Below are 14,621 nucleotides of genomic sequence, written 5' to 3' on the forward strand. Positions count from 1 at the left end.
TTAGACCAAATGTGAGTTAATACATCTGCAAGCTTAAGAGTAAAGGGCTTCCTTTTATGTCAAAATAGTATACAAAATGGCTTACCAGTTAACCCACTCAAAGGATATCACTCAATATAATTTTGAATGCCAATCAAGTACCTTTTGGGCATTCACAGTTCTAATAATGAAAAAAAGTCAAAAGACTGTGGCAATATAGTTTTATAAGTTCTATGAAAAAGGGATGTTGACACAGGTTTGCATTTTTTTGTCCCCACCAAATCTCATGTTGAAATGTGACCTCCAATGTTGGAAGTGTGACTAGTGGGAGGTGTCTGGATCATGGGGGTGAATCCCATATGAATAGCTTGGTGCTGTCCTTGCAATGATGAGTGAGCTCTCACTCTATGAGTTCACGTGAGATCTGGTTGTTTAAAGGAGACTGGCACCTCCTTCCTCTTTCTTGCTCCCTCTCTTGTCCTGCGACATGCTGGCTCCCCTTCTCCTTCCACCATGATTGTAAGCTGCCTGAGGCCTCACCAGAAGCAGATGCCAGTACTACATTTCATGCACAGCCTGCAGAACTGCAAGGCAAATATCCCTCTTCTCTTTATGAATTACCCAGTCTCAGGTATTCCCTTACAGCAATGCAAAACGAACTAAAGCAGATGTGTATATCCTGTGTTATAAGAGTATATTAGAAGGGTGTCTAACTTGGATGGGGTGGGAAAGCGTGTGTGTGTGTGTGTGTGTGTGTGTGTGTGTGTGTGTGTCAGAGAGAGAGAGACAAAGACAGAGACAGAGAGGTATCAGGGAAGGCTTTTCAGAAGAGAAAGCGTCTGAGCTGGTGATGACATTTCTCATTTAACTCTTACAACAAGCCCAGAGGAGATTAATGATAAGAAAATGTCAAGCCTAGGTCTGGTGTCAAAAGCCTACATTCATAACCATTTCTACTATTGTGCAGCACTGGAAAGATGATAAGTAGCTAACCAGATGGCAAAGTTTAGGGAGACAGAAAGTCAGTGCAGCTAAGCAGTCTGGATAGAACACAGGACACAAGGTGATAAAATGGTGACAGACGGGGCTCAGAAGTAGGCAGGAATAAAATAATGAGAAGGGGTCTTTTACACTAAGAACTCTGAATTTTCTTCTGAAGGGACTGATAAATCACTGAAGTTTAAGTAAATGATATACTTTTTAAAACAATCATCTTGGAAGCAGGCTGGTGAGCCAACTGAAATCAGAGACTGCTGCTAGACAGTTGTCCAGGCAAGCAATTAACACGTGCCTAAACTTCAGATCTATAAATGGGTATGAGCGGGGAGGATGGAATAAAAATATATTAAGGGAGTAGAACCAACAGGACTCTGTAACAGATAAAGGGGTTGAGAAAACAGTAATCAAGAATGACTTTCAGGTTTTTTATTTAGCAACTAGATAGACGGTGGTGCTACTGGTTGAAATAAGGAGTAAAAGAAACTTAGTACTTTTGAAAGAAGAAAGTTCTAGGCATGGTAACTTGATGTTTGTGAAAAACATAAAAGGAGATATCTAGTGGAAAGCATATAAGGACTTAAATTCAGAGAAAATGTCTGGTCTGGACCTAAAGATTTAGAAGCTATCCCTGAATAAGTGACAGTTGATGTTACTGGAATGAATGAGTACATAGAATGAGATGAAAATATTGGAAAATCAATGGTAAGGGAACAGATGGAGGAGGGAAGTTCACAAAGAAGACTGTAAGGCCAAGGAGGTAGGAGAAAAATGTGAAAGAATGTGAAATAAGAGATGAGAGATTGTAAATCAGTGGTTAGTAGGTACCATGGTAAGATATGATCCACCAAGTCCACCAATCAGGATGTCACTGAGGGCTGAGGCAAAAGCAAATTCTGTGGACTGATGGTCAGAGAGGACTGCACCAGGTTAAGGAATTAATGGAAGTAAGTAAAGAGCAAAGAGAATAGACATTTTCAAAATACTTAGACGTTGAGGGAAAGAAAAAGAAGAGGATGTCCAAAAACTCCCACTTGGTATTATGGGCATCTGAAAAACTGGAATATATATTCAGCAATTACTCTATAAATGATGTCTCACTTGTTAAACTAGAAATTCAATATGTTGGTATACATTTTCAGAGCTTGAAGCTTGTCATATTTTCAGTTCTACAGAAATTTCCTATGTGTATATGCAGTAATATATTTCATTAATAGAAAACAAACATGATTAACTATAAGTATATACTCCACTGAAATAAGAGTTTATTCAATTTCTGGCTTGAAATAGGTTGAAATGTCTTAAGTTTTTATATTATATAGATTGTTATCCACATATTTTGAACATACACACAGTATAGGAGAGTCTAGCTGTATACCCATTTCCTCAAAATTAGAACCAAAAATAACCACTAAAGTAGGAAATAGCAAGGAATACTCCAAATACTTCAAATCTGAAAAAGAGGAAAATTGAACTCTTTTGGGGGGGAATGGAGTGTCCATTACTTTTTACCTTCTCCAGTTCTAGAATCTGTTGCTTCTGCTCTTCATCCAGACTTTGGGTTTTGCTTTGCAAAAAAGCTCTTTCCTCTTCAAGTTGAGATAATCTCTCATTGGCTCTTGATTTTTCTGATTCTAAATCTTTAATCGTAACTTCTTGGGTCATTTGAGTTGCTTGAAGCATTCCAATATGACCTATCCCCCCAAAAGAAAATCCCTTCAATTTAAAAATCAGTTGTACTATGAGATAAACAGTTTATATTTAATAACACAACTGTACTTTATACTTAAGTAAAATAAACAGTCTATATGTACAAATTTTCCTTTTGTTTCTTCACAACATAAAATGGAAATACGTATATGAAAATACTTATTAGCATATTAGAATAAATTAAAATGCCATTTTCACATGATTAATGTTGCTTCCTGCACCTCGCACCGTTTTACTGCTTTTTTTTTTGAAGACTGCAAGCTAAACAGGTTGAAATAGGCGCAACTCCTCGGGGCTTCATGAGAAAGTCTCCTGGGAATAAAAGAAGGAGGGAGAGGATGCACTGACTGATACTGTGGGGTCAAATGAGTGATTTGTTCTTTTCTAATCTCTTTATTTTTAAATTCTAACATAAAGAGGAAAAAATCTGTATGTAGGAAACAAAGATGGCAGATAGCAGTTTGGTTGAAACTGAATTTGTTTCAGGCAAGAGGCCAGATAAAGACCTAAAGTGGAGCCTGTAATCCCAGCTACTTGGGAGGCTGAGGTGGGAAGATTGTTTGAGCCCAGGAGTTCAAGGTTGCAGTGAACTATGACTGCACCTGTAACAGTCACTGCACTATGGCCTGCAACATGGCAAGACCTCGTCTCCAAATAAAAACAACTAACCAACCAAAAACTAAGGTGGTATAAGACACAGACAAAGACAGCAAGGTTATGAAAGAATCTTTTAAATGACAGCAAAAAGCAGGGAACGTGGAGAAAAATCAGGAGAGAGACAGAGAGATGAAGAGTGAGTGAAGAAAAAGGTCTCATAGAAAGGATAGTTTAAGGCAGAGGTCCTCAAAGTACCCGGGACCAGCATCACCTGCATCACCTGGGAACTCTGGTTAGAAATGTGACCCACCCCAGACCTACTGAATCAGAAACTCTGAGGGTGGGGCCCAGCATCTGTAGTTTCACAAACCCTTCAGGTCATTCCAATGTGCACTAAAGGTTATTAAAAACAACTGTTTTAGAGGAAGGAAAATCTGAGATTCACTGATAAGCCAATCAAAATCAAACGAGATCCTCAAAGAACCAGCTCAAATAGCCTTCCTGGGCACACTAAACACTTAGACAAAATATAACTTCAGAACTGACACAAGTCACCCACCTCCTCCAGTAATGGCTGTGAAACAGCATACCAGCCACTCAAGAAATACGCAAGTCAGCTTTAGTATATAAAAATGAACCTTAGTAACAAGCCCTAAGAAATGAACTGCTATAATTTACATATAGTTCAATTAATTTAAACACTTTAAAATGTATATTTTTTTCAGTGAGGCCTCATCTTTAAAAAAGTTAGCCCGTGGCATACCTAGAGTCCCAGCTACTGGGGAGGCTAAGGCGAGAGAACTACTTAAGCCCAGGAGTTTGAGGCTGCAGTGAGCTATGATCATGCTACTGCACTCTAGCCTGAGCAACAGAGCAAGATCCCATCTCTAAAAACTAAACAAATGCTGGCATGGTGACTCATACCTGAAATCTCAGCACTTTGGGAGGCCAAGGTGGGAGGACTGCTAGAGCCCAGGAGTTTGAGACCACTCTAGGCAGCATGGAAAGACCCCGTCTTTACAAAAAATTAAAAAATTAGCCAGCCAAGGTTGCGCATGTCTGTGGTCCCAGCTACTCAGGAAGCTGAAGTGGGAGGATCACTTGAGCCCAGGAGGTCCAGGCTACAGTGAGTTGTTTTCATGCCACTGCACTCCAGCCTAGGCGACAGAACAAGACTTTGTCTCAAAAAAATAAATAAAATAAATAAATATATATATAAGTGTGTGTGTGTGTGTATATATATATATATATTTTTTTTTGGAACGGAGTCTCGCTCTGTCACCCAGGCTGGAGTGCGGTGGTGTGATCTCCACTCACCGCAAGCTCTGCCGCCTCCCAGGTTCACGCTATTCTCCTGCCTCAGCCTCCCGGGTAGCTGGGACTACAGGCGCCCACCAAAACGCCCGGCTAATTTTTTTGTATTTTTAGTAGAGACGCGGTTTCACCATGTTAGCCAGGATGGTTTCGATCTCCTGATCTTGTGATCCGCCGACCTCGGCCTCCCAAACTGCTGGGATTACAGGTGTGAGCCACCGCGCCCAGACAATAAAATATATGTTTTTAAAGGACAACACCTCTTGAAAAGTGTGCTTCATTTTTCTTTCTTTTCTTTTTTTTTTTTTTTTGATATACTCTTGCTCTGTTGCTCAGGCTGAAGTACACTGGCACAATCTCGGCTCACTGCAACCTCTGCCACCAGGTTCAAGTTATTCTCATGCCTCAGCCTCCTAAGTAGCTGGAATTACAAGCATGCACCACTATGCCCAGCTAATTTTTGTTATTTTTAGTAGAGATGGGGTTTTGCCATGTTGGCCAGGCTGGTCTCCAACTTCTGGCCGCAAGTGATCTGCCCACCTTGGCCTCCCAAAGCACTGGGATTACAGGTGTAAGCCACCACGCCCAGGCTGTTTTTCTTTCAGTGACTAATTTATTGGTATTTTACTTGCTAACTCTCAAGTTTTCTATAAAAATATATTCCTAAAAATAAAAAAAGTTATTGTGTATCTTATAAGTAATTAGTAAGATATTGAGTCCTTTAACATATTTACAGTTTAAGTAGTTTTAAAATATTAGAAGAAAAAACAAATGCTACCTTAAATTAACATTTAAGTGTTGGGGCCGGACATGGTGGCTCATGCCTGTAATCCCAGCACTCTGGGAGGCCGAGGCGGGGGTACTGCCTGAGCTCAGGAGTTCGAGACCAGACTGGGCAACACAGCGAAACTCCATCTCTACTAAAAATACAAACAAATTAGCCAGGCGTGGCAGCGTGTGCCTGTAGTCCCAGCTACTCAAGGCTGAGGCAGGAGACCTGCTTGAATCCAGGAGACAGAGGTTGTAGTGAGCTGAGATTGCGCCACTGCACTCCAGTCCAGGCGACAGAGCAAGACTCTGTCTCAAAAAAAAAAAAAAAAGTGTTGTGTCGGTTTTAGCTAAGCATTACATCAAAAACTGTGGTCAGACATACTAGCTTTGAGGACAAGATCTGAAGCTTGCTGTTGTAAACGTTCTCTGGCAGCTGCTAGCTCACTTTCCACTTCTTTGTGCTTGCTTAATAGGGCCATTTCTCCCTCCTTGGCATCATCAAGCTGTTTTTGAAGACCCTAAGAAAGATTAAATAGCCATTATTAAAATGCAGGAATAATACTAATTCATTTAAATTATAAGGGTCAGTTTTCTCCTATTAGAAGTCATACTAAAGTATATACCAATTTTTAAATCTGTAAGTATTGGTGACTTATAACTTGATATTTTCATAAGCCACATGACCCAATCAGAAAAGGCTATTCTACACTTTCTAATCCATTCTAATGTTGCACAGATATTAAAAACATGGCTACGAAATTTTCTAAGCCAACAAAACAAAACTGGTGGACTTCCAGCATTGTTGCCCCCAGACTTGTGCAATACCCCTATTAAATTCAGGTTTAGAAAGTAACCTGAATTACTTTCTAATTCAGTTGAGGACATGCAACTTTGTGCAGAAGCCCAGCATGTCCAACGCATAGTGACCATGTCTAGAGAAGTCGAAGAGATTAGAAGGGAATTTGAAGAAAAACTGCGGAGCTTTGGACAGCTTCAAGTATAGTTTGAAAAATTTCTCGATCAGTGTCTAAATATCAGCTAGCAGACAAACCATTATTAGAGAAAGGAAAAGAAAAAAAATGCATTTAAACTTTAAGCCCAATATTGAAATCCTTTTGTAAATAATTAGCAATATTTTCCCCCAGAAATGGTATTATCTCGCTAAGCTCACTCACCCAGGCTGGTTTCTAACACCTGGCCTGACGCGATCCTCCTGCCTGGACCCCCCAAAGTGCTGGGATTACAGGTGTGTACCACTGTGCCCAGTCAATAATTAACAAGGTTTTAAGCTTGTCTTTTTGGGCCCCTAACATCTGAAATTCTGAAATAACAACTACAGGGTAATATAAATTATCCTGTCATTGATTTTTCTCACAGAGAAAAAGCAGGAAAGTTAAAAAAAAAAAAAGTCTAAGTGGTGTGAAGCCACTGATTCTAAGTGGGTCAGACTGCTCTCTAGCCTACAAAATACATATATTTAAAAGAAAAAAAAATCCATGTGTTGAATATAATATTCTTTACTTACCTGAACATTGTTCTCTGCTGTGGCAAGTGCCGTCTGAAGCTTTTGGCATTTGTCAAGAAGACTTCCAGCTTCATCCTGTACCATCTGTAACTCTGTCTTTAATTTTCCTATGGTTTTTCGTAAAATTGCTTCTTGTCCCTGAAATTCTTTTCTAAGATCAGCTTCCTTTTCTTTGCTGGCCTGGAGGCTTTCTGCTGTAAAAAGCTGTGACCTTTTCAAAGTGTCAAGCTCACGCTCATAAAAGGACTGAGCTTTATTCAACTTGCCTTCATAATCCTCAATTAGTTTCTTCTGTTCAAGTCTTAGCTCCTCAAGCGTTTTGTTTAAGGACTCCACCTCCATTCTGTGTAGTTCCTCTGCCTTCTCCTGCCCTTTATTTACTGAGGCACTGTGATCCTGCTGTGACTTCAATAGCTCTTGTATCTCCCGTCTGTGAGCAGTCCGCAGGTCTTCCAATGCCAATCGTTTGTCTTTTTCAAACTGTACCTGAAGCTGTCCAAAGCTCCGTAATTTTTCTTCAAATTTCCTTCTAATCTCTTCGACTTCTCTAGACATGGTCACTATGCGTTGCACATGCTGGGCTTCTGCACAAAGTTGCATGTCCTCAACTCTGTGCTTATAAGCTTCAAATTCTGTCAAAGCCTGCTGCTTCATTTTTATGTGATCTTCTAATGATGCTTCTAAAACTTGAATCTTTCTTCTAAGGTCTAGCTCCTCTGTTACTTTGCTTTTATACTGCAATATTTTTTCTCTTGTTTCTGCAAGAATTTGTTGAATTTCTTCTTCATGAGCATCTTTGAGGGCTTGAATTGCAGATTCATGCTCATCATTTTTAGTGTTTAAAGCATATATTACCTGCATGGTTTTGAATAAGAAGGGAGAAGAATTGTGAATCCATATTATTTTCTAACTTGAAGTTAATTCTTTCATTTGGATTGACATTTTTCTATGCAACACAATATTGGCCACGGCTAATGTTAAATACAGAAACTTGACGCAATTGTTTTTGTACTCACAGAATTGATTTGCCTAGCAAATTTCTATCAGCACAATCTTAAGAATTGTATTTAAAGACTTTTTAGTTATAATTTTAAAGCATTCAATTTAAGACTGTTTTTTACTACAAATGAAACAGTGAGGAGGAAATGGACAAAGGAGGCAATTGGCCTAAAAGAAAGGAGTTCTCGTATGTCCCAATCTAGCTTAACAGGGACTGTGAAGGGGTGTTCAGGAGAAAAAGCCTCATAGTAAGACTCTGCCCTATGTTGGTGTCCTAGAGATATGAGAGGCTTCACATGAGGAGAAGTCCTAGGCCCTAAGTCTTCCCAAAAGCCTTTTATCTTTGTAATGGCCTGTTTAAATATTTCAAATTTTAAAATTTCCTTTTCCAATTCCCCTACAGTTTGCTTTTAAAGTTGATCCTCCTCTCTCTTCAAGTTTCTAGTGATCTCTTTATAAAACCCAATTTGTACTTTTTCTCTTCATAATTCAAATGCCATAGTTTTTACTCATTGGCTAATTCTCTCTCTGCCTCCAAGCAACCCAATTCCTTAAGCCAGTGTTTTGAGTGCAGGTCTTTATTTTCATTTTAGTTTCTAGGTTTTAATGATTTCACTGAGATGCCCCAACCTTAATTTCAAATGACAACATAGTCCCTCTACAGTAACACTCTCCTTCCTTCCCTCTGTTCCTTGGACGCCCTCCATCATACCACTGTGGTCACACGGTGAAATATTCATGATTGTTATTTAAGGCTTAGAGATGTGTCCACTTTCTTTCCCCTGAAGCGAAAAGAAGTAAACACTATACAATCAAAAAATCAGCAGCTAAAAATCAGTGTCTGGAGATTTGCTCATTTTAATGTGATATTACTCTGACTTTAGAAATGAATTCCAGCATCAGACACCAAAAACTGCAGTTATGATGGAAAAGTGTTGCCATTTTTTGTAGAGAAATTATTCATGCAGCCTGAGGCAACTGTGGCGGACTGGCTGGCTCTCCAAATACCACAGTAACTCCAGATCCTACTTGCTAAAGATAGGCTGTCACTCTCTGGGACTGCAGTTGTGCTTGCAGAAGAAACAAGAAGCCTGCCTCACCACAGGGGCATCGCTTTCTCCACACAGGGCTTTGTCTTCCAGATCCAGTGGCCCTGTCCATATACTCGCTTGCTCTGCCATCATACCGAAGGCAAAAAGATTGAGAGATAGCAGGAACCCATCTGTCTTGCCATGCTATCCCTTTTTGCAAAGTCTACAGGAAAAAATGTGAACAGGAGTACCTATTCACATTCTGTTTTTTAAAAAACTCCAATTTCAAATTCCAAATTATGTCCCCAATAAGTTAACACAGATCCCAAGGAGGACTCCTTCATTTACACACTTACACGTAAAGGTAGCCTATAAGCCAAGAAAGCTTCCTATTCCCATCCTCTTGGGTTATATCCACCCACCAAGTCAAATGGTCATAAAAGACTGAAAGGATCTCTGATATAACAAGGGTACCAAAAATAAAATTCTAAGCCCCTCAACCGATTAAATGGACCCACCTCTTAGCCAAGCAGACCCCAAAGAAAACTGAAAAACTAGTTTAGGCCATGACTGAAAGGGAGGGGTCAGACATGTCTCATTATGGATTGGACATGCTGGGCTTTTCTGCACTCTACACTTCGGAGTTTAGACACAACTGACTGATGTTAACATTAAAACAGAGATCATAAGACTGACAAAAGAGACTCTTCATAGCAATAAAATACCAAATTCCAAACAACATCATGTGATGCTATACGAAGAGTTACGTTAGAGTTTGGTATTTTATTGCAGGCCCTGAAGAAAATCAAAGTATTTTCCCCTAAAATTTTTTTGTTTGACATTCCATATTCTGAAATGGCCCTGTAAAGCTGCCTCCTGTAAACTAAATTTGCGTTCTGTAGGGAATCTCCTTCCCATACTAGGTCTTCTCCAGAGAGCATGACACCTTTTAAGGTCTGATAAGAGACATTTACCACCTATTCCCTCTGAGGCCTGTTACCTGGAGGTTTCATCTACATGACAAGAACCTTGGCTTCCACAACCCCCTTATCTAACTAAACTCAAGCATTTCTTTATGTTGAATTCAACTCTTTAGTCAGGGCTTACCTCTTTCAACAAATTGCCAATCAGGAAATCTTTGAATCCACCTATGACCTAAAATCTCTCTCACACCCACCTAGAGATGTCCCACTTTCCAGGCTGAACATTATATATACTGATTCATGTCTTTGCCTGTAACTTCTGTCTCCCTACAATGTATAAAACCAAGTTGTAACCTTGGGCACATGTTCTCAAGACTCCCTGAGGCTGTGTCACAGACCATGGTCCTTAAGTTTGGCAAAATAAACCACTAAATTGATTGAGACCTGTCTCACATACTTTTTGGTTTACATAAGAACTATATATTTGTTCTCTGCCCCCAGTTCCTGACTGTTACGCAAGGACCCAGACCCGACATGGCGGCACCACTCGGCGTAGCAGGCCCTTTGTTCGAGCAGGCCCTGTGTTTCGAGACTTCCCTCCCTCTTTGAACACACTTACATACATCAGAGATTCCAGCTGGGCAGTCACACTCCCCCATGACCTGCAGCTCACCTGCATTCCACAAGTTCGTAAACAGCAGTTTCAGTTGACAGTTTCCAAAGACCCCTTCCTCATGACCCTTACTCAACTCCTGCCCTAGTAGTTTCAAGACCCCCCAGGCTCTGTTTGCACAACCAGCTTCCCTACCTCTCAGGCTATAAGAAGCCCCTACCCTCCTCCCTCAGCACGACTTCCTTGGCCCATACCTTTGGACCGAGGAACCTCGCCCACAAGCCCTAATAAAAGGTTATTCTCACTGCCATTTGCCTTGTGTCTTCGTTCCCGGTTCGGCTCCAGCCTCAGTTTACCCTTACAGTTGGTGCCGAAACCCGGGAGGAGACCCCCCCCCCACCCCGGACCTCTGCCAGGTCAGGCAGGCTCTCCTCTCCCCGAGCCAGGACCTCCTTTCCGAGCCGGGAGCTGTTTCACCAAATCCAAGACTCAATTCGATCACTGCTGGGTAAATTTCCCCCCATCCTGAAGGCTCCCTCCGGGAGTCCCTGTCCAAAACACGTGGCCACATCAGGGGCTCTCTCCGGTTAGCTGTGACCTCGGCACCGGGGACTAGGAGACATCCAACCTCCCCGGAAGCCACTGTACCCCACACTCCACGTGGCAGTGAGAGGACACTCCCATTGCCTCCGGACTGCCCGCCTTGAGACCATGGGAACTACCCAGTCCAAACCAAACTGAAAATCCCCTCTGAAGTGCCTCTTGGCTAATTTCCAGACTTTAAGTCTCAGCCAAGACCTAAAACAAAAGCGGCTCATTTTCTTCTGCACAGTGGCGTGACCACAGTATAAATTAGATAATCAGTCTCAGTAGCCTGCAGAAGGCACTCTGGACTTTAACATTCTCGCAGATCTGACCAACTTCTGTAAGAGACTAGGCAAATGGTCCGAGATACCCTATGTTCAGGCCTTCTAGGACTTGCGTTCTCGCCCAGACCTCTGTGCCCCATGTTCATTGGCCCAGGTCCTGCTCGCGAAATCTACTCCCTCAGCCAAGGAGAAGGACAACTCTTCCTCCTTCTCTGAGCCTCCTGACGCTCTTTCCCTGCCTCCTCTTCGGTCCTCCACTCAACCCCCTCCTTATCCTGAAGCCTCGTTGTCCCCATCCTCGTCGGCGCCACCCCTTCCCTCTACCCCTTCTGTGTCCCCACCAAACCTGACAGATCCTGCCTCTCCTACCTCCACCTCCTCCCCTTCCTCACCTGTCTCAGCCCATACTCGGTCCAGGACCGACCTCCTGTGTCCCTTACGAGAGGTGGCAGGTGCCAAAGGAGTAGTCCGGGTCCATGTGCTGTTTTCACTGGCAGACCTGTGAAGATTGAAGGGCGTGTAGGCTCTTTCTCGGCCAACCCCACTCAGTATTTCAAAAAGTTCAGATACCTGTGCCAGGAGTATGACCTCACCTGGCATGATCCCCATGTCGTTATGACCTCAACCCTGTCCCCTGAGGAACGGGAGCATATCCTAGTGGCAGCCAGGCAGCACGCTGACCAGGTTCATTTAACTGACCACGCCATGCCAGTCGGCACCGAGGCAGTGCCCTCAGCCGAGCCCAACTAGGACTAGCAGGTTGGTCGGGCAGGCCGCCGCCACCGAGATATGATGGTCCAGTGCCTTCTTGCTGGCACGCAGGCAGCCTCTAACAAATCAGTCAACTTTAACAAACTAAAAGAGGTAGCCCAAGGTGCAGATGAAAATCCAGCCGTTTTTCTTAACCGGCTGACTGAGGCACTTATTCAGTACACCCACTTTGACCCTACCTCCCCTGCAGGAGGAACCGTCTTGGCCTCATATTTCGTTTCTCAGTCGGCCCCTGATAGCCAAAAAAAAATTTAAAAAGGCGGAAGACGGCCCTCAAACTCCCATCCAGGATTTAGTCAAACTGGCCTTCAAGATCTACAACTCCAGGGAGGAAGCAGCTGAGGCCCAACGACAGGCCAGGCTAAAACAGAAGGTACAACTCCAAACCCAGGCCTTGGTAGCAGCCCTGAGGCTGGCCAGCTTCAGGAGCTCCCAGAAAGGAGGTACTACCCAAGCGCCACCTGGTGCCTGCTTCAAGTGCGGCAACGACGGCCACTGAGCCAAGCAGTGCCCCAACCCAAAGGAGCCTTCCTTTAGTGGCCCCAGCCACCCCTCCACTGTCACGGTCATGGGAATTGATGGCACTCCCTCCACCTACCGCCAGACTCCTCCTCTGTCTTGCCGCTTGGATGGCTCCCGCTTCTCACACTCATTTCTTATCATTCCTTCATGCCCAGTCCCCTTGTTAGGACGAGATCTCCTCTCCAAGCTAGGGCCTCAGTTCATTGCCGGCTCAACCCCTCCCCACACCTCACGTTCCTCTTCCCCCTACTCTCACCTGACAAACCCCGCCAGGCTGACTTCCCACTCCCCTTTCCAGTCCCCATTAACCCTAAGGTGTAGGACGCCTCCACCCCAATCATTGCCCAGCACCACACTCCGGTCCGCATCCGGCTAAAAGACCCTTCCAAGTTCCCCTCTAGACCCCAGTTCCCTATCTCCCTTGAACACTGACAGGGACTAAAACCCATCATTACATGCCTGCTCCGGCAGCACATTCTAGTTCCCGCCAACTCACCATGCAATACTCCTATCCTGCCTGTACGGAAAAGCTCTGGGGCCTATCGTCTCGTGTAGGACCTACGCCTCATCAATGAGGCAGTAGTCCCTACCTTTCCAGTTGTTCCTAATCCATATACACTCCTCTCACACGTTCCCCCTGACACCACCCATTTCACTGTCCTTGACCTGAAGGATGCCTTCTTTACCATCCCTCTACACCCAGACTGCCACTTTCTGTTTGCTTTTACATTGCAAGATCCAGATACTCATATTTCTTCCCAGCTGACTTGGACTGTTTTGCCTCAAAGTTCCGGGATAGCCCCCATTTTTTCGGACAGGCACTGGCACAGGATGTTGTCCTCTGTCCCCTGACCCACAGCACACTATTGCAGTATGTCGATGACTTATTACTATGTAGTCCTTCCTAGGAGTGCTCCCTTGCAGACACTGCTACACTTTTAAATTTTCTAGGCAACCAAGGTTATGGGGTTACCCCGGCTAAGGCTCAACTTTGCAGCCCTTCTGTCACCTACCTAGGTATACGCCTCACACCCACTACAAAAAGCCTCACAGCAGATAGAAAAAGCCTCATTGAAACTCTCCAGCCTCCTGAGGATGCAGAAGAGATCTTGTCCTTCCTAGGACTGGTGGGCACAGTGAGTCTTATCCTGTGGCCCGACTCAGGATCTTTAAGGCCTACATCAAGGTTGTAAGCAGCCTCATCAGCCTGGCCTCTGACATCAGACAACAGGAAGAAGCCATCTCAGCTCTAGCCCAGGCAGCAAGGCCCAGGACAGCAGCAACCCTTTTTCCTGGCTCAACCTTAGTCAGGGAAGGGACTCAAGTGGTACACATGGCCGAGGTACACAACATCTCTCATTGTTTCTTGTGTGCAGCCTTGAATAAGCCCCCACTGGTTGCAGTACCCTTACCTAGCCCTTTTAACTCCTCTAACCTAACCCCCTCCTTTCCCCTTCCTGGCCGAACACTACATCAATGAGTCAGGACTAGTAGAAACCAATCTCCTCACTCTAGAAAAGATTCGGGAAAGACTCCACCAGAAAAACCTCAGATCAAGGCCCTCACTTAGGTGTGGCAGTCATCTGTGGCTGGTTAAGTCCTACCCTTTCTAAGCCCTTTACTAATCATTGGCTTCTTGCTACTCATAGCTCCCTGTGTCCTCCGCTTCATCCAGGACCACATGAAAGAAGTCTCCCAGGTCAGTTTCAATCAGATGCTGCTCCACCCCTATACCCGAGTTCCGACCTCCGAAGAACGCCACGACGACCCATACCAGCAGGAAGCAGCCAGATGAACACATCGCCCCATTTTCTTATTAGAAAGAGGTCGGAATGTTAGGCAGGGACCCAGACCCGACATGGCAGCGCCACTCGGCGCAGCAGGCCCTTGGTTCGAGCAGGCCCTTTGTTTCGAGACTTCCCTCCCTCTTTGAACACACCCTCAGACTTACATACATCAGAGGTTCCAGCTGGGCAGTCACACTCCCCCATGACCTGCAGC

The 14,621-nt window shown here is 43.9% G+C and overlaps 1 protein-coding gene across 3 annotated transcripts in view; it reads right to left on the reverse strand.

Annotated features, from left to right (window-relative positions):
• The window catches only part of FAM184A (family with sequence similarity 184, member A), a 67,429-nt gene extending 59,679 nt beyond the window's left edge, over positions 1–7,750 (reverse strand). For all 3 annotated transcript variants that reach the window (XM_011980648.1, XM_011980640.1, XM_011980633.1), the window contains exons 1-3: positions 6,893–7,750; positions 5,750–5,885; positions 2,488–2,669 (exon numbers count right to left, since the gene is read on the reverse strand). In XM_011980648.1, the coding sequence (XP_011836038.1) occupies positions 2,488–2,669; positions 5,750–5,885; positions 6,893–7,546 (972 nt within the window). In that variant the 5' untranslated portion in view covers positions 7,547–7,750. The remainder of the gene's footprint in view (positions 1–2,487; positions 2,670–5,749; positions 5,886–6,892) is intronic.
• Between the last annotated feature and the right edge of the window lie 6,871 nt (positions 7,751–14,621).

This window comes from Mandrillus leucophaeus, unplaced genomic scaffold, assembly GCF_000951045.1.
Source record: "Mandrillus leucophaeus isolate KB7577 unplaced genomic scaffold, Mleu.le_1.0 Scaffold1047, whole genome shotgun sequence".
NCBI classification, from domain to species: Eukaryota; Metazoa; Chordata; class Mammalia; order Primates; family Cercopithecidae; genus Mandrillus; species Mandrillus leucophaeus.